At 60.2% G+C, this 22,854-nt stretch overlaps 1 protein-coding gene across 2 annotated transcripts in view; it reads left to right on the top strand.

The window, feature by feature from the left end:
• Nucleotides 1-3,565: 3,565 nt before the first annotated feature.
• Nucleotides 3,566-22,854, top strand: part of CELSR3 (cadherin EGF LAG seven-pass G-type receptor 3) — a 36,493-nt gene continuing 17,204 nt past the window's right edge. The window contains exons 1-31 of one of the 2 annotated variants that reach the window (XM_053669324.1): nt 3,566-7,307; nt 8,782-9,432; nt 9,824-10,049; nt 10,343-10,458; nt 10,781-10,869; nt 10,975-11,132; nt 11,566-11,729; nt 11,844-11,969; nt 12,060-12,229; nt 12,896-13,081; nt 13,624-13,740; nt 14,124-14,295; nt 14,424-14,565; nt 14,665-14,785; nt 15,074-15,257; nt 15,565-15,666; nt 15,883-15,897; nt 16,988-17,082; nt 17,302-17,511; nt 17,713-17,908; nt 18,125-18,280; nt 18,678-18,852; nt 19,444-19,611; nt 19,836-19,962; nt 20,050-20,256; nt 20,489-20,663; nt 20,890-21,002; nt 21,403-21,482; nt 21,997-22,120; nt 22,447-22,563; nt 22,664-22,812. In XM_053669324.1, the coding sequence (XP_053525299.1) occupies nt 3,566-7,307; nt 8,782-9,432; nt 9,824-10,049; nt 10,343-10,458; nt 10,781-10,869; nt 10,975-11,132; nt 11,566-11,729; nt 11,844-11,969; nt 12,060-12,229; nt 12,896-13,081; nt 13,624-13,740; nt 14,124-14,295; nt 14,424-14,565; nt 14,665-14,785; nt 15,074-15,257; nt 15,565-15,666; nt 15,883-15,897; nt 16,988-17,082; nt 17,302-17,511; nt 17,713-17,908; nt 18,125-18,280; nt 18,678-18,852; nt 19,444-19,611; nt 19,836-19,962; nt 20,050-20,256; nt 20,489-20,663; nt 20,890-21,002; nt 21,403-21,482; nt 21,997-22,120; nt 22,447-22,563; nt 22,664-22,812 (8,573 nt within the window). The remainder of the gene's footprint in view (nt 7,308-8,781; nt 9,433-9,823; nt 10,050-10,342; nt 10,459-10,780; nt 10,870-10,974; nt 11,133-11,565; nt 11,730-11,843; nt 11,970-12,059; nt 12,230-12,895; nt 13,082-13,623; nt 13,741-14,123; nt 14,296-14,423; nt 14,566-14,664; nt 14,786-15,073; nt 15,258-15,564; nt 15,667-15,882; nt 15,898-16,987; nt 17,083-17,301; nt 17,512-17,712; nt 17,909-18,124; nt 18,281-18,677; nt 18,853-19,443; nt 19,612-19,835; nt 19,963-20,049; nt 20,257-20,488; nt 20,664-20,889; nt 21,003-21,402; nt 21,483-21,996; nt 22,121-22,446; nt 22,564-22,663; nt 22,813-22,854) is intronic. The other variant, XM_037128441.2, reaches the window with a different exon arrangement.

Below are 22,854 nucleotides of genomic sequence, written 5' to 3'. Positions count from 1 at the left end.
CCTGGGTGGTGGTGGGAAGAACACGGGCAGGGGCACTGGGACCTCAGAACCCCGTCATTACCTTGCCCTGACGGCTCTAGCCTGGTGTGGTTCCTCACAGGCCTGTCCCTCGAGGTCCCTTGAGTCCTGCTGAGTTCCCACTTCTGAACCACAGCCACCGAGTGCCTTGTGGTCCTTGTGCAGGTGACTGCCCCTCTGGGCTTCACTTAAATGTTTCTTTGACTTGAATGCCATCTCTGTCTCTCTCCTGTTGAAACCTGACCCAGCCCTGGCCTCTCTGAATACCTGGGCCTTGTCCAGCTCTGTTTTGTCATGGGCCCAGCAAGATCTTTCATTATTCAGCTTCAGCAGAGATTTGGTCATTATTAGGGGTGGGGGAGGATGCAAAAAGAAAAAAACAGATATGGGTGAGATCTGCACCGTTTGAGGGGAATTAGGGCAAAAATGTTATTTTCCTTCTGGGCTCCCAAGTCAAAAGCTCTTGCTGGAAGTGGGGGCAGGAGAGTCAGAAAGTCTCTGCCAGAGGGCAACCAGTCAGAGTGAGGTGTTTTTTGTTTTTTTTTTTAAAGATGTTACATATTTTTAGAGAGAGGGAGACAGAAAGGGAGAGAAACATCAGTGTGCAAGAGAGAAACACTGGTTGTCTCTCATGGGCACACCAACCAGGGGCCATGCCCTGCAACTGAGGCATTTCATTTCCCCCGACCAGGAATCGAACTGGCAACCTTGGTCTGTGGCACGAACCAAGCCATGCCAGTCGGCAGATTTTTTTTTTTTTTTTTTGAGAGGGAAAGGGAGAGAAACGTCAATATATGAGATCAAGCACTTGTGTCTCTCAGGCCTCCACCTGGGGAGTGCCCTGACCAGGAATTGAACCAATGACTTTTCAATGTGCAGGCCTGCAGTGAATCCACTGAGCCTCGCCAACCAGGGTCAGAATGGTTTTTATCAGTTCCCTTCATTCCTCACCAAGGTTATCTTTTAAAAAATATTTTTTTATTTTTAGAGGAGAAGGGAGGGAGAGAAACATCAGTGTGGTTGCCTCACATGTGGCCCCCACTGGGGACCTGGCCCACAACAGGCATGTGCCCAGGGAATCAAACTGGCGAACATGGCTCCTGGCTGGTTCTCTGCCTGCGCTCAATCCACTGAGTTACATCAGCCAGGGCTCACCAAGATTTTTATCAAGTGATTCCACACATCCAGAATCCCTGATACTGTGATTTGGGTTCTAGACTTAGCCTTTCTCAGCAGAGCAGTGAAGGCAGCGGACTCTCCCAACAAAGCTAATGCACTGAGCAGCACAGCGAGGCCAGGGTTAGGCTTAGGACTTTGGAAACAGGTTCTTAGGAAGCTGAGGCAATTATATTTGACAGGTAACCCACAGGAGCAAAGCACGGGGACTGATGGGGCAACATCCTTAACTGTCCATTGTCAGAAGGTTAAGCACAGAGGCTCCCCTGGACCTGAACAGGGGCTGAAATGTTTGGCCCCAGTGAAAGCTCCGTGTTGCACAACACGGTGGTTTCTCTCCATCCTGGAGGCATTATGCCTCCCTTTCTCTTCCCGAATGGAGACTCCTGGCTCACTGGGGTGCTGAAGGCTGAGAACCATGATTCTCCTGAAATACTGTAATTCAGTGGAAAGCACAGGTCCTTGGGAAGCTGAGGCAGGAACATTTGAGATCCTTTGTGCTTTGCTGTCTTCCCCGTGTACACACTGACCTCGTGGGAGGGGGAGGGCTGTGATGTATCATCTGTTCCGCTGCTGGCATTTACAGTGTGGCCCTATGGGCAGGAGCACCAGAGAAGCTTTTCACGGGACTGTCCAAGGGGCCTTTGTTTGATAGGGATACAGATAGATACTCCTCCATCACGCCCTTAGGAGCCCAGACCACACATCCTGCACAAAGCTCCGACCTCAGGGGCTCCTCAGAATCAGAGACAGGAGACCACCACTTGAGCTCATCCGCCCGACTCTCCACCACAGCTTAGGCAGTGGAACGCTCAGGAACCCCGCCTCCCGGAAGCAAAGATGTCAGGGCCAAAGAATGCACTGATTGGTTGGTGGTGATGTCATAGTTACCTTTCGGACGGGACAGAGACCTTAGGTAGGGGGTCCTCTGCCAGTTGGAGCCGCGCCCCTTGGAGCGTTTTGGGCCCCAAACCTGACCCCTCCTCTGTCCTGGTAAACCCACACCCTCTGCACATGGCGGTGCAGCCCATTGTCTCTGCTGCTTCTGCACGCTGGTTGGTAGAGCTGGATAATCTTTCCGGCTATCCTGGAACCCGCAGACCCCTCTCCCCAGACAATGAGTCCGCCGTCAGGGGCGGAGCCTCCCATTGTGCCAATAGAGACGGTGACTTTCTGATTGGAACACTCGGTTAGCTCTCCGCCTCACTCATAGCCTCTGACATTTATTCTGCTGCCTCTCCCCATTGGTCAGCCGATGGCGACCTACGCCAGGAGTTGCACAGCGCGGGAAGAACAGGATTAACCTGAGGGGAGAATTGAGTTTCCAGTAGTCCCTTCAAGGGATTAAGGGACATGGTCATAGTGAGCTAGTGGCCCGGATCCGAAGAGCCGGGCCCGCAGCTGTGTGGCAACGTCGGCCTCCAGGTGGCATCCCAGAGCACTCAAGACCTGTGACCTGGAGAAGGGCACGTAACATCTGGTGGAGAATCCCCCCAGCCACAGGAGAATACTGGGGGCCGTCTAGGCAGGGGAGAGTTTGGCCTCTGCTTCCACCTAGGGCGGGTAACCTCTCGTTCCTGCTCCTCAGGGGAGCTCCAAACGAGGAGGTGGTCGCGGCATTTCATGAGTTAAAACTCACTGATCGAACAATTAAAGCCATTGTTCGGGCTACGGGCGCCCCAGGTACCGCGCCCCCTGCAAACATCGCCCCCTCTACCCCAGGATTCCACACGATATCCGCCCCCGCAAGAGTCATAAGAACTCTCACTGTGCAGCAAATTTTCAGATCAAAATCCGGGACAGCGTTCGGAACTAATGCTCAGGAAGGGCAACGAGAGGCCCGTAAGCAGAAGAAAGGCTGGGAGACGGAGCAGGGACAGCGCCCTAAAAGGGAAGAGGCGGGTGCGCGGTGGCCGTGAGCAAAAAGGGTGGATCCAAAAGCTGTCCCCACCACACCCTGCTCAGCACCCTGGGCAGCGCTTATGCTTTGCCATTAATAAAGATGGCGGCACAAACTTCAGTAATCGGAGCTGCCATGCGCGACGGTCTGTACCACTGGATTTGGGGCTTCGGGGCGGAGGTGGAACGAACCATCGTGGCAGCCGGGAGCCATGTTGGAGCGGCGGGAGGCAGCAGCAGCGTCGGGGATGCTGTGGTGGGGGCGGCAAAAGCCGGAGCCACACTCCAGAGGGGCTCTGGCAGTGGAGTAGATGGTGGCCAGAGGGTGGAGGCGGTGGCGCGGAGCGACAGGCCGAGAGGGGGGGGACCGGGGCGGCGGCAGGGGCCCGGGAGGGGGCCCGAGCGGCGCGGTGGGCCCAAGGCCTGGACTGGAGTGGGGGACGGTGGAGGCCGTGTGGGGAGGCAGAGGGTGATGGCGAGGCAGCCACCTTGGTGGGGCCTCAGGGGGCCGACGACCCCACTACTCCTGCTCCTCCTCTCTTTGTTCCCTCTCAGCCGGGAAGATCTGGGGGGCGGTGGGGGCCAAGGCTGGGACCCGGGGGTAGCTGCAGCTACGGGGTCAGGGGCTCAGATCGGCGGCAGGGCCTTAGCTCTTTGTCCCGAGCTACCCGGAGCCCGAGAGGATGGAGAGCTTAGCCCGGGAATCAGGGAGTCTATTTTCGTGGGGCTCCGAGGAAGAAGGCAAAGCGCCCAGAGTGGTCGAGGGTCTCCTGAGCAGTCGGATGCGGGGCTTAGGGCAGAATACGGTGTTCAGGCAATAGGCAGCCCTGGGCAAGAGACAGGACAGGGACTGGGGTCTCTGTTATGCTGGCGCCCGGAAGTCTCTTCTTGCAGGCAGACAGGACTCTCACGAAGAGATAGCTTGTTGCCACAGGCTCTGTCCCCAGGGGTCCCGGGCCCAGAGAACAGTTTTCCCTTCCCTTCAGACCTTCTGGTTCGGCCCCGTGGTTCTAAGCTGGTGTCCTACCAGAGGAATGCTAGGAGAGGCGCCCCCCAAAAAGTGGGAGCCATGCGATGCTGTGGAAAATTGTGGGTGCCAGGACACAGGGGTCAAAGCGAGAGAACCCTGATATCCCGAGCCCAGAGGACAGTCACCCGGGCTGACTGTACTCCCGGAGCTACGGGATCTGGCCCTGGGCTGGATTCAGCACCGCGCACAGCAAGGACAGCTCCTATTTCTGGTTCAGCACCGCGCGGTTATCGGACAGCTCCCGAGTCCACGCCCAAGCGCATGCGCCCCCGCGGTCTCTTCCGCCACCGCCTCCTTCCGCAGCGCCCCGGGCCGCGACCCCCAGGGGTCCCCGCCGGGCAAGAGCCCTGGAGAATACCCCTAGCAAGCCGGGTTCGACCCCGTCGCGCCGCGAACCGACACCCACAGTTTCCACAGTACAACTACCAGGCGCTAGTGCCCGAGAACGAGGCAGCGGGCACCGCAGTGCTACGCGTAGTGGCGCAGGACCCAGACTCGGGCGAGGCTGGGCGCCTAGTATACTCCCTGGCTGCGCTTATGAATAGCCGCTCGCTGGAGCTGTTCAGCATCGACCCGCAGAGCGGCCTAATCAGCACGGAGGCTGCTCTGGATCGCGAGAGCATGGAGCGCCATTATCTGCGTGTGACAGCACAGGACCATGGCTTGCCGCGCCTCTCGGCCACCACCATGGTGGCCGTTACAGTGGCCGACCGCAACGACCATGCGCCGGTGTTTGAGCAGGCTCAATATCGGGAAACGCTTCGTGAGAATGTGGAGGAAGGCTACCCTATCCTACAGTTGCGTGCCACTGACGGTGATGCGCCCCCCAACGCCAACCTGCGTTACCGCTTCGTGGGGCCACCAGCTACGCGCACTGCAGCTGCCGCTGCCTTCGAGATTGATCCGCGCTCAGGCCTCATCAGCACCAGCGGTCGCGTGGACCGTGAGCACATGGAAAGCTATGAGCTGGTGGTAGAGGCCAGCGACCAGGGCCAAGAGCCTGGGCCGCGCTCTGCCACTGTGCGTGTGCACATTACAGTGCTGGACGAAAACGACAACGCACCCCAGTTCAGTGAGAAGCGTTATGTGGCTCAGGTGCGGGAGGATGTGCGCCCGCATACAGTGGTGCTACGCGTCACAGCTACAGACCAGGACAAGGACGCCAATGGACTAGTGCACTATAACATCATCAGCGGCAATAGCCGCGGCCATTTTGCCATCGACAGCCTCACGGGTGAGATCCAGGTGGTGGCACCTCTGGATTTTGAGGCAGAACGAGAGTATGCTTTGCGCATCCGGGCGCAGGATGCAGGCCGGCCTCCGTTGTCCAACAACACGGGCCTAGCCAGCATCCAGGTGGTGGACATAAATGACCATACTCCTATTTTTGTCAGCACGCCCTTCCAGGTATCTGTCTTGGAAAACGCACCCCTGGGCCATTCGGTCATCCACATTCAGGCAGTGGATGCAGACCATGGGGAGAATGCGAGATTGGAGTACTCCCTTACTGGTGTGGCACCTGATACTCCCTTCGTGATAAACAGTGCAACTGGGTGGGTCTCTGTGAGTGGCCCCCTGGACCGTGAGTCTGTGGAGCATTACTTCTTTGGTGTGGAGGCCCGAGACCATGGTTCACCCCCCCTCTCTGCCTCAGCCAGCGTCACAGTTACTGTGCTGGATGTTAACGACAATCGGCCTGAGTTCACGATGAAGGAGTACCACCTACGGCTGAATGAGGATGCAGCTGTGGGCACCAGTGTGGTAAGTGTGACGGCTGTAGACCGCGATGCCAACAGTGCCATCAGCTACCAGATCACAGGTGGCAACACTCGGAATCGTTTTGCCATCAGCACCCAGGGTGGCGTAGGTCTGGTGACCCTGGCTCTGCCACTGGATTACAAGCAGGAACGCTACTTCAAGCTGGTGCTGACTGCATCTGACCGTGCCCTTCACGATCACTGCTATGTGCACATCAACATCACAGATGCCAACACTCACCGGCCTGTCTTCCAAAGTGCCCACTACTCAGTGAATGTGAATGAGGATCGGCCAGTGGGTAGCACTGTGGTGGTCATCAGTGCCTCTGACGATGATGTGGGTGAGAATGCCCGTATCACCTACCTGCTGGAGGACAACCTGCCCCAGTTCCGCATTGATGCAGACTCAGGGGCCATTACACTACAGGCCCCACTGGACTATGAGGACCAGGTGACCTACACACTGGCTATTACAGCCCGAGACAATGGTATTCCACAGAAGGCAGACACCACTTATGTCGAGGTGATGGTCAATGATGTGAATGATAATGCTCCGCAATTTGTGGCCTCCCACTACACAGGCTTGGTCTCAGAGGATGCCCCACCTTTTACCAGTGTCCTACAGATCTCAGCCACTGACCGGGATGCTCATGCCAATGGCCGGGTCCAGTACACTTTCCAGAATGGAGAAGACGGAGATGGAGATTTTACAATTGAGCCCACCTCTGGCATCGTCCGCACAGTGAGGCGGCTGGATCGGGAGGCCATTCCAGTGTATGAACTCACTGCCTATGCTGTGGACCGAGGTGTGCCCCCGCTTCGGACTCCAGTCAGCATCCAGGTGACAGTGCAGGATGTGAATGACAATGCACCTGTCTTCCCAGCTGAGGACTTTGAGGTTCGGGTGAAGGAGAACAGCATTGTGGGTTCGGTGGTGGCCCAGATCACTGCATTGGACCCTGACGAAGGTCCCAACGCCCATATAATGTACCAGATCGTGGAGGGGAACATCCCTGAGCTGTTCCAAATGGATATCTTCTCTGGAGAGTTGACAGCACTCATCGACCTGGACTATGAGGCTCGCCAGGAATATGTGATTGTGGTGCAGGCCACATCTGCCCCTCTGGTCAGTCGAGCCACTGTGCACATTCGCCTGGTTGACCAGAATGACAATAGCCCGGTACTCAACAACTTCCAGATCCTCTTCAACAACTATGTGTCCAACCGCTCAGACACCTTCCCCTCAGGCATCATTGGCCGAATCCCAGCTTATGACCCTGATGTCTCTGACCACCTCTTCTACTCTTTTGAGCGGGGCAATGAGCTACAGCTGCTGGTGGTCAACCAGACCAGTGGAGAGCTTCGACTCAGCCGCAAGCTAGACAACAACCGCCCACTAGTGGCCTCCATGTTGGTGACTGTCACAGGTAAGGGGCCGGGGCAAGTACATGACCCAGTGACTGCAACCTGTTCAGGCTCAGGGACTCCACAGGGCACCTCAAACCAAAGAGGGGTTTCCATGCCTTCTAGAACCCCTAGAATCCTGTGGTTCCTGCACCCCACAGGATCTGCCATAGGCCTCGCAGATGGTTTCTATAGTCCCTGCTTAGGTTCTTGGGAAGTCTGCAGAATCACAAAGATTCTAGGGCATCTAGTAGCTTCCATAAAGACTGTCTACTACCCTAGGAATAGCACTTCTCTCTCCCAAAGCCTGGAGGTCCTGGGATAATGCTCTAGAGCTTGCAGGAAAAGCCAGCCCACACCACACCTCTGTTCACATGATGGGTTACTTTGGGTGCACTCTGACCCTCACCCCATGTGTGTAGGAGAGGGAACCCAATAGTTTCAGTGGTCAGGAATGGCAGCTTCAGGCAGAAAGTGGGCCCATATTGGTCTGCTGCTATCCAAGGGACTGACCAAGTCTCTGCTTCGGGAAAATATCTGGAGGTCCACCTGCCTCTTTCCTGCCTCCAAAACCACATGTCTTCACAAAGCCCTCCCTGATAGGAGGGTGCAGGTGGGAGAGGCTCTTGCAGTCCTGCCTACTGGAGGCTGTGGACGTTGGGAGACAGACTTTCCTGGTGTTCGCTCCCCAGTCTGGAGCATGACTCCTGGCACTGCCCCAGAAGGCACCGCCTCCATTTATCACTCCGTTCACTGAACAACCAGCCCTCGTTGACCACCCCATGTGTGTATGGTCTGGGGACAAGGCACATGAGCGCCTCATCTACACTTTTGGGAGTGGCCACTAAGGTTGCAGGACCCAGGTCTGGGGTGATGGGCAGCTTGCTGGCCTAAGAATGCTGAGGGTAGAGGAAGTCAGGGTGCAAGAGCTGCCAGTTGAGAGGGAGCTTGTTGACCTGGAGGGATGGGGTTGAGTGGGTCATAGGGCCAGTGCCCTTCTAATGCCGTGGGAAAGTAGTTAGCTGACCAGAGAAAGCTAGGGGATGGGTGATCACTGATCTAGAACACTCTTTGTTTTTTTGAGATGTGTTTGCTCGTTCTGCAATGCTTGGGAATGTGGGCGGATGGTTGTTCAGTGGCCCTGGCTCCTCTTTGTATCCTGAGTGGGGGTGGCCTGCTGAGTATAACTGGGGGGAGGGTGTTCTGTTGGAGGAAACGCTTCGCCACCCATGGGCACTGGGGGTAGGGTTGCTGTTTGATCCTTGATTCAGGCCCCTCCTTGTGTTGGAGGGAGGGGAGAGGAAGCAGTAACTTGTTAATACCTTGACACTGCCAGAGCTGGTGGTCACAAGCCCCAGAGCCCCCTGTCTCCTGGCACGGTCAGCCTGCTGACTCAGGTGCTGGGGGACCGGGCAGTCACTGGCCCCAGACCTCTTGTGTCCTAGGGTGGGCAGCCGCTGACCCCAGGCTGACCACTGCCCCTACCCCTGGCCGCAGATGGGCTGCACAGTGTGACAGCGCAGTGTGTGCTGCGTGTGGTCATCATCACTGAAGAGTTGCTGGCCAACAGCCTGACCGTTCGCCTGGAGAACATGTGGCAGGAGCGCTTCCTGTCGCCACTGTTGGGCCACTTTTTGGAAGGCGTGGCCGCGGTACTTGCCACACCTGCCGAGGACGTCTTTATCTTCAACATCCAGAACGACACGGACGTGGGGGGCACTGTGCTCAATGTGAGCTTCTCAGCGCTGGCGCCACGCGGGGCCGTGGCTGGCGCTGCAGGTCCCTGGTTCAGCTCCGAGGAGCTGCAAGAGCAGCTGTACGTGCGCCGCGCCGCCCTCGCCGCCCGCTCCCTTCTGGACGTGCTGCCCTTCGACGACAACGTGTGCCTGCGCGAGCCCTGCGAGAACTACATGAAGTGCGTGTCGGTGCTGCGCTTTGACTCGTCTGCGCCCTTCCTGGCTTCGGCCTCCACGCTCTTCCGACCCATCCAGCCCATCGCAGGCCTGCGCTGCCGCTGCCCGCCGGGCTTTACGGGAGACTTCTGCGAGACTGAGCTCGACCTCTGCTACTCCAACCCCTGCCGCAACGGCGGCGCCTGCGCGCGGCGGGAGGGCGGCTACACCTGCGTGTGCCGCCCACGCTTCACAGGTGAGCGGGAGGGGGCGAGCGGGAGCTGCGGGAGCTCGGCCGAACCACACACAATGCAAGTGAGGACCGGGATCACTCGAACCAACCCCGGGCCGGTCGGGCGCGGTGAGAGCAGCAGCCAAAGAGCCTGGACCTGAGAGGGGCCTCGGTCACCAAGGGTTAAAGCCGGGGCTGAGGCTGTCAAGGAGGCGTGGCCGTGCACACAGGCTGGGCGGGGCCACGGGAGGGGTGGGGCCAGGTCGGATTGGGCGTGGCCACGGTCGCCTGACTTTTCGGAAGAGAGGAAGCAGGCAGACGCCTGCTAGCACGTGGCCTTGGGAGGGGGGTGGGCCCGCCCCAGGGAACACTCCCGGTTGTCCAGCACGTCTGCGACTGTGGCTTGACCCCCTAGGAGAAGACTGCGAGCTGGACACGGAGGCCGGACGCTGCGTGCCTGGCGTCTGCCGCAACGGGGGCACCTGTGCGGATGAGCCCGACGGCGGCTTCCGCTGCCAGTGTCCGGCGGGCGGCGCCTTCCAGGGCCCACGCTGCGAGGTGTCGGCTCGCTCCTTCCCGCCCAGTTCGTTTGTCATGTTCCGCGGCCTGCGGCAGCGCTTCCACCTCACGCTGTCCCTCTCGTAGGTGCCCGCCCCGTATCTCCCTGGCCCTGCACACAGTCCCTGTTACCTACACGGCCCTGCCTCAGATTCCTAACTGCCCAACCCCGCTGCCCCGCAAGCCACCGCCCCCTCGCTGAGGCCCTGCCTGAGAGTCTCAGAGCGTTGCTGCTCCTGACGTCACTGCGATGGCGGCCCCACCCTCTCACCCCAGCCTGGGTTCGCTCCCTCAAGCCCGCCAACCTTATCACAGGGATGGTGGGTGTGAGGAGGTATAGGCTTGTGACTAGCCCTACTCACTCCACCCCACACAGGTTTGCAACGGTACAGCCAAGTGGGCTACTCTTCTACAATGGGCGCCTGAACGAGAAACATGACTTCCTGGCCTTGGAACTCGTGTCCGGGCAAGTGCGGCTCACATATTCCACAGGTGGATGCCATGAGGATGTGTGGGCAAGTGGGTGCACGTGTTGGTAAGATGGGAGCAGCTGCAAGCCCCGAATCCCTCAGGGCTTGCCTCCCTGCCAAATAGACATCAGTGAGGAACTGGTTGGGGGAAAGCCTATCTCTCCAAGAGGGGTGGGCTGCTTCTGTCTGTCTAAAGCACTCTGGTCCAGCCAGCGTGGTCATCAGTGGGGGGGAGTGATCTGATCCATCCAGGGTTATCCTGGAAGTAGCCATGCCTCCATGACTTGGGGGGAGGTGTCGACTTAGCAACTCCAGACAACCTTCCACATGCATCCCCCAAATAGGTGAGTCCAACACGGTGGTCAGCCCCACAGTTCCAGGGGGCCTGAGTGACGGGCAGTGGCACACAGTGCATCTGAGATACTACAACAAGGTGGGCACCACCCTTGGCCTGGGAGTACGGGGGAAGCTGGGATGCCAGGTGTACCCCTTCGGGGTCACTGTGGGTTCCTGTTGAGTGGTGTGTCTGGGTCTCCAGCCCCGGACAGATGCCCTGGGGGGTGCTCAGGGCCCCTCCAAGGACAAGGTGGCTGTGCTGAGTGTGGATGACTGCGATGTGGCCGTGGCTCTGCAGTTTGGTGCTGAGATTGGAAACTACTCCTGTGCGGCTGCTGGCATGCAAACAAGCTCCAAGAAGTGAGGCCCCCAGCCCCTGATCGCCATGCCCTGTGCTTGCCAAAGCCCACCCCAGTCCTTCACCAACCCACTTCTCACTCTAGCCTGCCAGACTCTACTTCCTTCCCCCAAACACAAGATTTTCCTCTCCCCGCTAGGACCCTAAAACCTCACCTCACTTCTCCATCCACTACCCCAGGCATCTACATGCCTCACTCTTTCCTCCTAACCCTCACCCCCGCTCTTCCACCTTTCCCCAGACCCTCTGCCCATCATGAGCTCTCCTTCTCATCCCCAAGTGAAGCAAGGCCCCAGCTGCTCCCCCAGCCTGGCCTTACCCTCCCTCCTCCATCACCTAACCCTCCGAGTCCTACCCCCTCCACTTCCTGTGGCTCCCAGGAGCAACCCTGCCCTGGCTCCAGTCCTGCCAATGACGTGGGCCCCTGACTCCCAGGTCCCTGGACCTCACGGGCCCTCTGCTCCTGGGGGGTGTTCCCAACCTCCCCGAGAACTTCCCCGTGTCCCACAAGGACTTCATTGGCTGCATGCGGGACCTGCACATTGATGGCCGCCAAGTGGACATGGCGGCCTTCGTTGCAAACAACGGCACCATGGCAGGTAGGCCATGTCCCCATCATAGGGAGGAGGTGGAGGGCCACGTGGACCCCCTATGTCTGTCTAGCACTTGTGCCCCCTCATGTCTCATGTCCTTCACATGCATTCCTTTCCCAGGCTGCCAGGCCAAGCTCCACTTTTGCGACTCAAACCCGTGCAAGAACAATGGCATCTGCTCAGAACGGTGGGGTGGCTTCAGCTGCGACTGTCCTGTGGGCTTTGGTGGCAAAGACTGTCGGCTCAGTGAGTTGGCAGCGTTGGGCAGGAGGGGCCTGCAGGGTAACTTCTCCTGTTCAGGTGGGGCCTGTGACCACGTTCCTTTTATCTCCTCAGCCCTGGCTCATCCCCACCATTTCCGTGGCAACGGCACATTGAGATGGGACTTTGGAAATGACCTGGCTGTGTCTGTGCCATGGTACCTGGGGCTGGCATTTCGGACACGGGCCACACAGGGGGTCCTGATGCAAGTACAGGCTGGGCCGCACAGCACGCTCCTCTGTCAGGTGTGTCTTGTCCTCCCCACCTGTCTCTCGACCTTCAGCTCTCGGTCACTGATGCCGCCAGCAGCCCTCCTGTGGGGAAGGGGCCTGGTCGGATGGCACTGGTCTCTGCCGGGTGTGCCGACCCTGCCGGCTCTGTACTGGGCTCTGGCCTTTGACTCTCCTTCCCACCATGATACCCCGCTGTGGGTGCAGGACGTCAGCACAGCTCTTGCGCTAGCTGCACCACTCCGCAGTCTCCTGCCCTGACCTCCGCCCCTCATCCTCTTTCAGCAGCATGGTGTCCCTGGGCAGTGTCCCTGGGCACGGTGCCATATGTGCCAGATACAGCCTTGCTGCTGTGTTCCTACTCTTTGGTATTCCTTTTTTTTTTTTTTAAGATTTTATTTCTTTATTTTTAGATAGAGGAGAAGGGAGGGAGAGAAACCGGATATGGTTGCTTTTCATGCACTCCCAACTGGGGACCTGCCTGCAACCCAGGCATGTGCTCTGAGAATCAAACTGGAGACCCATTGGTTCACAGGCTGACACTCAGTGCACTGAGCCACACCAGCCAGGGCTACTCTTTGATATTCTTGACCTGTGAGCCCACTGATCTCACCTCCTGACATTCCCAGCCCCAGCCCAATTTGGGGCTCTGACCCCAGGTCTGTGTCTCTCTACCCACAGCTGGATCGGGGGTTGCTGTCCGTGACGGTGACCAGGAGCTCAGGCCGTGCTGCCCACCTCCTCCTGGACCAGGTGACTGTCAGTGACGGCCGGTGGCACGATCTGCGGCTGGAGTTGCAGGAGGAGCCAGGTGGCCGGCGGGGCCACCATGTTCTCATGGTCTCACTGGACTTTAGCCTCTTCCAGGTCTGACCTCTGACCCTGGGGTAATCCCTTAGTCTTCCAGTCAGTCCACCAACCAGCCCAGGTCCTCTCAGCGCCATCCCCTGCACACAGACTGACGTTTTTCTCGCAGTCTGCCCGCGTCCTCGTACCCTGCTCTGAGCCCGCCCTACCACTGGCCAGCCAGGCGGGTCCACTGCCAGGCCTTCCTCATGTCAGGGAGGCTACCCAGATTTCTGGCTTGGTCTTGGGGTAGCCAGCACTTGGCCTAACTCCTAGAAACCCTTTCTGGTCTCTGCCCCGATCTCCCCGCTCACAGCATAGGATTTCAGGGTTTGTTCTGGATCCCAGAGAAAGGGGCCTGTCTGAGCCCGTCTCTCCACTGGAACCTTCCTGACATCCACCTCCCGTGCTCCAGCAAGTCCTCCGTGCTCGGGAGCAGACCAGACCACGTCCCTGGTGCAGAGGGACAAAGTGTGGTTGTGCAGGGCTAGGACAGGCCCAGACTGACTCAGGGGTAGGGCAGGTCTCCCCCCCCCCCAGTGCTGACTGTACCCCTCCTCCAGGACACCGTGGCCGTGGGGAGTGAGCTGCAGGGCCTGAAAGTAAAGCGACTCTATGTGGGAGGCCCGCCCCCCGGCAGTGAAGAGGAGGTTCCTCGGGGTCTGGTTGGCTGTATCCAGGTGGGGGTCCACATGGGAACATGATGTGGGACATTAGGGTGAGTGGGCAGAGATCAGGGGGCCTTGGGACCTGAAAAAGCTGCGTCCACATGAGGAGCAGTGCGGGGGTGGGGGTGCCCTCAACCGTCGGAGACAGATAAGTCTTTCTGTGCTGTTGGAGGTCAGAGTCTAGCTCAGATTATCAAGGGTCCTCAGAGGTGTGTGTCAAGGGCAGCACCATTAGGGGTCCATGGCGGGGGCTGAATTGGGGATTTGGAGGTCAGGGTCTGGGGTTCTTAGGGAGGCTGCATGTCAAGAGTCATCAGACCAGGTGGCTGGCTCTGCGGAACTTGGGCCTGAGGTGCTTTGACATGGGTCTCACCTCTGGCTGGCTGGGCTCACAGGGTGTATGGCTCGGCTCCACGCCTTCGGGGTCCCCAGCCCTGCATCCACCCAGCCAGCGAGTGAACGTGGAACCTGGCTGTGTCGTGAATAACTCCTGTGCATCTGGGCCCTGCCCACCCCACGCCGACTGCCGAGACCTCTGGCAGACCTTTTCCTGCAAATGCTGGCCAGGTGGGACCTGGGGGTGTGTGTGATCCCGGTGGGAACGCAGGGCTTCTGGTGAAGGCTGAGGGACCTGGTGAGCTTGGAGGGGGAGGATCTGGGAAGGGTGGGGGCCTGAGCTCTAACCCCGCCTACAGGTTACTATGGCCCAGGCTGTGTGGACGCCTGCCTCTTGAACCCCTGCCAGAACCAGGGGTCCTGCCGACACCTCCCGGGAGCCCCCCACGGCTATACCTGTGACTGTGCAGGTGGCTATTTTGGGCACCACTGTGAGCACAGGTAAAGGGCTGAGGGCTGAGAAGCTGGGAGGACCTAGCGTGGGGTAAGGAGGGTCTCTGAGATGTCATGGAGACACCTCACCTGGCTGTCCATCCCCAGGATGGACCAGCAATGCCCACGAGGCTGGTGGGGAAGCCCGACCTGCGGCCCCTGCAACTGTGACGTTCACAAGGGCTTTGACCCCAACTGCAACAAGACCAATGGGCAGTGTCACTGCAAGGTGTGGCTGGCTCCCACCCCCGTTAACTCTTCCCTAGCCGTGATGTGTGCTTCCGGTCCATCTTGCTGATCTCTGCCCCCTGACTAAGTCTCTGACCCGTTACCTGGCCTCTGACCATCCCTTGTCCTTAACATCTAACCCCACTCTTAAGTTTCATTTGAGGCATAGTCTTCCTTCTGGCCTGTGCACCTTGTTCTCTTGACTCTTTGTTCTGCATTCTTCTCCTGCCCGCGCGCCCCCCCCCAGCTCTGACCTCTGACCTTAGGTAACTGACCTGCTCTCAAACAGGAGTTCCACTACCGGCCACGTGGCAGTGACTCATGCCTCCCATGTGACTGCTACCCTGTGGGCTCCACTTCCCGTTCCTGTGCCCCCCACAGTGGGCAGTGCCCTTGTCGCCCAGGGGCCCTTGGCCGCCAGTGCAACAGCTGTGACAGTCCTTTTGCAGAGGTGACGGCCAGCGGCTGCCGAGGTGAGCAGGCGCCACCCAGCTCCACATATGGAATGCTTCCTGCCTGCAACCAAGTATTGTGGCATGCTTGGCTCCATGGGTAGGGACTCTGGGGGGCTTCTCTGAGGAGACACTGACACCCAGGGGTCCCCACACTTGCCCCAAGTACTTTGATGACCCGTCCCTGAATCTGACAGGCCAGGTCCTAGGAGGCTAGCAGGGGAGTGGTGGTGGGGTGGGCCTGGGTTGAATGGTGGAGGGACAGTGGGTGTGGCTGTCACTTGTCCCAGCCCCTGGCTGGTTGGCTCAGTGCCTCCTTTCTCCCTAGTGCTCTATGATGCCTGCCCCAAGTCCCTGAGATCTGGAGTGTGGTGGCCCCAGACCAAGTTTGGCATTTTGGCCTCAATGCCCTGCCCTCGGGGGGCCCTGGGTGAGTATCTGGGGGGCAGGGATATCGCTGAGGGTGAGGGTGGTCCTCTCCTTTGACTGCTAGGGCCACCTCTTTTCCTGAGCTGGGTGGCTTGTTCCTGCAAAGAGGTGGGAATGGGGTAGCGGTCCACGTGGGCCCCTCACTACCTCCCAGGGGCTCTGGGTCTCTCCCTGCACCTCACTGAGCCTCCGTCTGTTTCTCTCGGCTTCTGGGCAGGATTGCGGGGTGCAGGTAAGGGGTACGTGTTTGCTCAGGTGTGCTGCCCCCTCCCACTGCCAGAGCTTTTGCAGACCCCTCCTGCTGCCTGACGTCCCTGCAGACCCCTCCCCACTGCCCGAGGTCTCTAAGAGCTACTTCCGATTTCTTGGAAGTCCCTAGAGGCCCACCTCCTGCTGCCTGAAGACCCCAGGGCCTCCTCTCTGATGCCCCAGGGCCTCAGAGACCCCTCCCCACTGCCTGAGCACCCTGGTAACCCCTTACCACTTCCTGAGGTCCCCACAGGTATCTCCCTGCTGCCTGAGTTCTTGAGAGATGAACACCCCCCACCTTTGCCTGAGGTCCCTGCGGTGGCTGGACAGAGACTGCGTGTGCATGCTCGTGTGCGTGTCTTTCTGTGCCTGTGCACGTGTCTGTGAGTCTGTCTTGGGGGGAGAGGATTCTATGTTACGGTTAGCCATCTTGCTGATGGCTACAAGCTCCGTGCTGGTTCAGGGCAATTTTTTATACAACTCCCGTCCCACTCCCATGGACAGCGGAGAGATGGCAGCAAAGTAATCACTGGGGCAGTTAAAATTTGTGTGGAAACAGAGCACTCCTGGAGAATCGGGCCTGTGTGGGCAAGTGCGTGCGTGTGTGTGCGTGCGTGTGTGTGTGTGTGTGTGTGTGTGAGTGTGTGAGAGAGAGAGGGGGCATTGTGTGTCTGTGGGCTTGCCCTGCTCCATGCTTCCGAGGGTGTGCAGATAGGCTCATTAGGGTGTGTGCGTGCTCAAGTACGTGCTTGCCCCGGGCCACATGTCTGTGAACCTTTCTTGGCCTGTGTGTGTGTACACATGTGTGTGGATCTGTGCACAGTCCTGCCCTTGTGCTCACCCTCACAGTTGGTGGTTCAGAATGGTCCACAGACCTTTTAGGAGTCGACTGACAAGTAGGTGGGCCCTGCCTGGCCTGGGGGCTGGGCTTGCCCCACCCAGAGGTCCAGCCAGCAATGCCTACTACTCTGGTCTCTGATTCAGAGCTTCCCCTGGGAAGGGAGAAGGTGCTGTGGTCACCTTCTCAGGAAGGAATGCAGGCCCCAGGCCTGACCAGGCTCGCCTGCCCCCAGGTACTGCCGTGCGGCTGTGTGATGAAGACCAGGGTTGGCTGGAGCCTGACCTCTTCAACTGCACCTCCCCTGCCTTTCGAGAGCTCAGCCTGCTGGTGAGACTGCCCAGACCATGCCCTGCACTCAAGACCTGCCTGGCCCTGGCCTTAGCCCCGGTCTCAACTGCCCCAGGCCTGTGGTAGGCCCCAGCCGTCATGCCCCAGCCCTTGACCTGGGCATTTCCTGGTTGCCCTTGAATCTGGCCAAACCCTTCCTGTGAGGCTTTTAAAAAGCCTCAGGGACCACAGTGACCACCCCCACCTTTGTTCTGGCAGTTGGATGGCCTAGAGCTGAACAAGACAGCATTGGACACTGTGGAGGCCAAGAAGCTGGCTCAGAGGCTGCGGGAGGTCACCGGCCACACTGACCACTACTTCAGCCAAGACGTTCGAGTCACTGCCCGCCTACTGGCCCACCTGTTGGTGTTTGAGAGCCACCAACAGGGCTTTGGGCTGACAGCCACACAGGATGCCCACTTCAATGAGGTAAGGCTGTGCCCTGTGTCCTCGCTCCCTTGGCCCCTCCTGGCCCCTGGGAACTGAAAGCCCTGGGTTTTCCCTCTTCTCTGGTCCTCCCCAGAACCACCCCCTGCCTGCCAGGGTCCCTCTGAGCGCCTGGCCAGACCCTTTAGGTCTGCCCTGCCCCCTCACTTCTGGCTGAGCGTACTTCCCTCCCCCTCCTCCCAGAATCTGCTGTGGGCAGGCTCGGCACTGCTGGCTCCAGAGACCGGGGACTTGTGGGCAGCGCTGGGGCAGCGGGCCCCAGGGGACGCCCCCGGCAGTGCGGGGCTGGTGCGGCATCTGGAGGAGTACGCGGCCACACTCGCCAGGAACATGGAGCTCACATACCTGAATCCTGTGGGGCTGGTCACGCCCAACATCAGTATGTGGCGGGTGGACCGGGGGGGGGGGGGTTGCCATGAAAGGGCGAGGACCAGGAGGTCTGAGGCGCTGGCGGCTGGCCTCCACTCTCAGTGATTTGCAGGGACCAGCTCTGCGCTGGTAGCGAGGAGGTTCTGGGTTGTGGGGGAGGAGCGAGTGGGACCCTCAGCATGGGGAGAAGATCGTTGATGGTCTCCTTTCTCTTCCTCCTGGGCAGTGCTCAGCATAGACCGCATGGAGCACCCCAGTCCATCCCGGGGGACCCGCCGCTACCCCCGTTACCACAGCAACCTTTTCCGAGGCCAGGATGCCTGGGATCCTCATACCCACGTGCTGCTGCCTTCCCAGGCCCCACGACCAGCCCCACACGAAGGTGAGAGCCTTGGGTGACCCCTGGGCCAGGTCCTGTTTCCCGCACACCCCCCACAAAGCCAGATATCATCTCTTCCTCCTGCCAGTTCTCCCCTTGCTGGATCCCCTGTGAGAGACTCTCCCGTGCCTGCCCTCCACCCCACACCTGGCCCCAGCACTCACTCACCTCGCCAGACCCTCCGCCTTCCCTCAGATGCCCTTCCCAGGCCCGATAATCAGGATCTAGCCCTGGGGTGCACGCTCCCTTCATGGGCTCCAGCTCCCCCCTACCCCCCCACCCCCCGTTCTGGACCTGCAAGGAGGGAATTCCCATGCTGGATGCTGGGTTGGGTTCGGAGCTGGGTTTATGGGTGCCCAGAGTTGCAGGTCATTGACAGTGGCTCCTCCCCTTCTGGCAGTTCCGCCCACAGGCAGCAGCAGCATGGAAAACTCCACCGTCTCCACTGTGGCCCCGCCACCAGCCCCGCTGGAGCCCGAGCCCGAGCCTGGGCTCTCCATCATCATCCTCCTCGTCTACCGCACCTTAGGGGGGCTGCTTCCGGCCCAGTTCCAGGCTGAGCGCCGCGGCGCCAGGTACACTGGTAGAGTCATCCCAGGCCCCTCACCCTGAGCTTCCTGCAAGCTTTTACTAAGCCTAGTACCCCCTTTCGGTGGGCAAGTGAGCAGGTTCATAGTCACACACAGATGGTTGTATGCACAGCTGCAGGAAGCCTTGTCCACGCTGGCTGGTTTCCGTGGAAAATGCAGAGGTGTGTGGAGTGGTAGACAGACACAGAGCCACAGTAAGAAGAGGGGAGGGAGCCAGGTCCAGACGGGCACACTGGCTCACAGAGACAGGCAAAGACAGGCTGACTGATGGAAGGGTGGCAAGGAGGGCAGTTTGAGGCCGACAGTCTGGAGCTGCTCGGACCTCCTACCCCCATGTGGGCTGTGGGTCTGAAGCCCCTCTGCTGGAGAGAACCTCCCATTTCTGCAGAACTGTGATACCCCAGCTAGGCCATGGACCCCTGGGCTTGAAGCAGCCCAGCATTGGCTGAAGGGCTTCTCAGAAACGGCACCCACTCAGGGCATCCCAGACCGGGGGAGTGGCACGAAGTCAGCGAGGTAGGCAGTCGAAGCTTGGGCCCAAGTGGGTATTCAAGCCCAAGTGGGGTGTCTCCTCAGGCTCCCCCAGAACCCCGTCATGAACTCCCCGGTGGTCAGCGTGGCTGTGTTCCACGGACGCAACTTCCTGAGGGGTGACCTGGACTCCCCGATCAGCCTCGAGTTCCGCCTACTACAGACGGCGAATCGCAGCAAGGCGATCTGCGTGCAGTGGGACCCGCCTGGCCCGTGAGGACCTCTACTCTGGAAACTCTTGTTCCCCTATTGGTCCCTGGGAGGCCCAGCCTGTCCCTGGGGTCCCCACGAATGCCCCTGTGCACCCAGCCCCCTGAGGAAGGCTGCTTCCCACCGCCAGACACCCTCGGCCCTTCCCACCGGGGGTCACAAACCTCCACCTGGTGCTGGGGCACTGCTCAGCATAGACGGTAGGTCTGACCGCCCTGTGGCCACAGGGCAGAGCGGCACGGAATGTGGACAGCACGGGACTGTGAGCTGGTACACAGGAACGGGTCCCATGCACGGTGTCGTTGTAGCCGGACAGGCACCTTTGGGATCCTCATGGATGCCTCCCCCCGTGAGGTAGGGCTGTGCTCGGGGTCCCTGGGGAGTGAGAGGGTCAAAGGGCAAGGGTGCCCAACCCCCCAGCAACCACCCCTGTCCCCACAGAGGCTAGAGGGTGACCTGGAGCTGCTGGCTGTGTTCACCCATGTGGTCGTGGCCACATCTGTAGCTGCGCTGCTGCTGACTGCGGCCATCCTGCTGAGCCTACGCAGTCTGAAGTCCAACATGCGTGGGATCCATGCCAACGTGGCAGCCGCCCTGGGGGTGGCAGAGCTCCTCTTCCTGCTGGGGATCCACAGGACCCAAAGCCAGGTGCAGGGTCAGGGTCAGGGGACCTGTGTCCTGATGACCTCAGCTGGTCCAGAAAGGCCTAGGGCCAGAGCTCAGGGTCAGAGGTCAGGGATGCTTCAGCTGTGGCCAGGGCATGGGACAGGGTACTGGGTAAGGGACTGTGGTTCAGGAGTTAGAGGTGGGACGCAGAGGCCTGGGCGGGTCTGAGGCGGGCGAGGCGGGAGCCGTCCTGACACCGCTCCCCTGCCTTCAGCTGCTGTGCACCGCCGTCGCCATCCTCCTGCACTACTTCTTCCTCAGCACCTTCGCGTGGCTCCTCGTGCAGGGGCTGCACCTCTACCGCATGCAGGTTGAGCTGCGCAATGTGGACCGTGGCGCCATGCGCTTCTACCACGCCCTGGGCTGGGGCGTCCCTGCTGTGCTGCTGGGTGAGAGCCCTGCTCTCTGGCCCATCCAGGCTGTGACCCCTGACCTCTGCCCATCACATGGCCTGACCCTCGCCCCTGTCCCCAATCCTGACCGCGACCCCAGCCTCTGCCCCCCATGCTGTCTGCTCTGGGAGGAGCCTGCTCTGCTCTCCATTCCGGCTTCTCCCCACACACGAGAGGCTCAGCAGCTCTAGAACACGGCCCTTCCACCCTGCGTCCCCCCCAGGCCTTGCCGTCGGTCTGGATCCCGAGGGCTATGGGAACCCCGACTTCTGCTGGATTTCGGTCCACGAACCCCTCGTCTGGAGCTTCGCAGGCCCCGTTGTCCTTGTCATTGTGGTGAGTGCGCTGCACTCGGGGCCACCCGTGTGCTCCCCGGGTGGGGGCAGCGAGCCCTGCAGCAGGTGTGGTGGGGTGAGGCGAGGGGTTCTGGGTGGCAGCCTGCAGGCTTCCTGGTCTTGGCCCCGACGTCCCCTGCTCAGCGGGCACAGAGATGGAGGCGTGGGGTTTGGGGCGGCCACCTCTCTGCCTCTGCCTCCCTGTGTCCCTGCCTCCAGCCCTCCCAGTGCCCCGCTTCTGACTTCCCCTGTGAGTTTAAGCTTCTCTGTCTCTCTCGCTCTCTAATCTGCGTGTTTCGAGTGTGTTTCTCTGGCTCCGCCTCTCTGTGAGTCTTGGCCTCTGTCTCACCGTCTCTCTATCCCTGCCTTGCTCTGTCCCACATGTCCGGCTGTGCGTCCAGATGAATGGGACCATGTTTCTCCTCGCTGCCCGCACGTCCTGCTCCACTGGGCAGAGGGAGGCCAAGAAGACCTCTGTGTTGTGAGTTGGCTGTTGGGGGACCGTGGGGGGATTCTTACCCCTCCCGAGTAGGGTCTGGGGTCCCCAGAACACTCCTGGCGCAGGCCAGGCTCCAGGTTCTGGGTAGGGGGAGGAGGTCACCTGCCCTGGCCTGCAGTCCCTCTCTGGTGCCCTCGACAAGCTCTGGCCCCACACACGCTTCGACCCTGCTGTCTCCCCAGAGTCTCCCTTGGCCTGGGCGGCTCACTTTGCCCCTACCTGTGTGTCCCCACCCATCTTCCATGTTTCCTCTCCTGCCCCCGTTGGTGTGTTTTTTCCCCTGTTCCCTCATGGCTCTCTGTTTACCTCATTCTTTCTGTGACCTGTCATATCCCCCAGTGTCCTCCTGAGTCCTCTGTGTCCCTATGTGAATTCCTTTCCTTCCGTGTCCTCTGTGTGCCCCCTGCCTGACCCCTGTGCTTCCTCCTGTGTGTCCTGCGTGAGCCCCGTGTGACTCTTGTGTGTCCTCCTGTGTCCTTCCTCGTTGCCGCGGCAGGACCCTTCGGAGCTCCTTTCTCCTCCTCCTGCTGGTCAGCGCCTCCTGGCTCTTCGGCCTCCTGGCGGTCAACCACAGCGTCCTGGCCTTCCACTACCTCCACGCTGGACTCTGTGGGCTCCAGGTAATGCTGCTGTCCCTCTGCCACCCCAGACCAGGTGCAGCTTCAGCCGTGGGGGTTCCAACGCTGGGCAGGGTGTTGGCCCAGGCCTGGGGCTGACTCCGCTGCCTGGTTGGCACCAGGCTGGGTGCTGGTCCTAGACTGCCCTGTGCTGACGCCGAGGCCTCTGACCCCTCGCCTGCTGGCCCCACTGACCTTTGCTTACTGCAGTCACGTGGGCCGCTTGGACCTCTCGCCGCCTTGGCTGACCTTCTCTGTCTTGCCTACTGGGTCCCTGACTGACTCCCGATGGCCCCACTCTGCCTCATCTGTCTCTCGCTGACCTGCAGGGCCTGGCCGTGCTGCTGCTCTTCTGTGTCCTCAATGCAGATGCTCGGGCAGCCTGGGCACCGGCCTGCCTGGGTGGGAAGGCAGTGCCCGAGGAGGCCAGGCCGGCGCCTGCGACGGTGAGGGGCTCTCGGGGCTGGGGAGTCAGGCTGGGACCCCCAGGAGGCTGGGTGTTGACGCCTCACCAGGACTGGCTCATACCCCGTCCCCACCCTGCAGGGTCCCGGGGCTTACAACAACACGGCGCTCTTCGAGGAGAGTGGCCTCATCCGCATCACTCTGGGCGCCTCCACCGTCTCCTCGGTGAGCAGTGCCCGGTCTGGCCGGACCCAGGACCAAGACAGCCAGCGGGGCCGCGGCTGCCTCAGGTGAGTGGAGGGGCCTCCTTGTGCTGGGGGCCCAGCTCAGAC

This window comes from Artibeus jamaicensis, unplaced genomic scaffold (assembly GCF_021234435.1).
Source record: "Artibeus jamaicensis isolate MK-2021 breed Jamaican fruit bat unplaced genomic scaffold, CSHL_Jam_final contig_519, whole genome shotgun sequence".
NCBI classification, from domain to species: domain Eukaryota; kingdom Metazoa; phylum Chordata; class Mammalia; order Chiroptera; family Phyllostomidae; genus Artibeus; species Artibeus jamaicensis.
The sequence above is the reverse complement of the archived record's forward strand: the minus strand, read 5'-3'. Positions and strand labels throughout refer to the sequence as shown.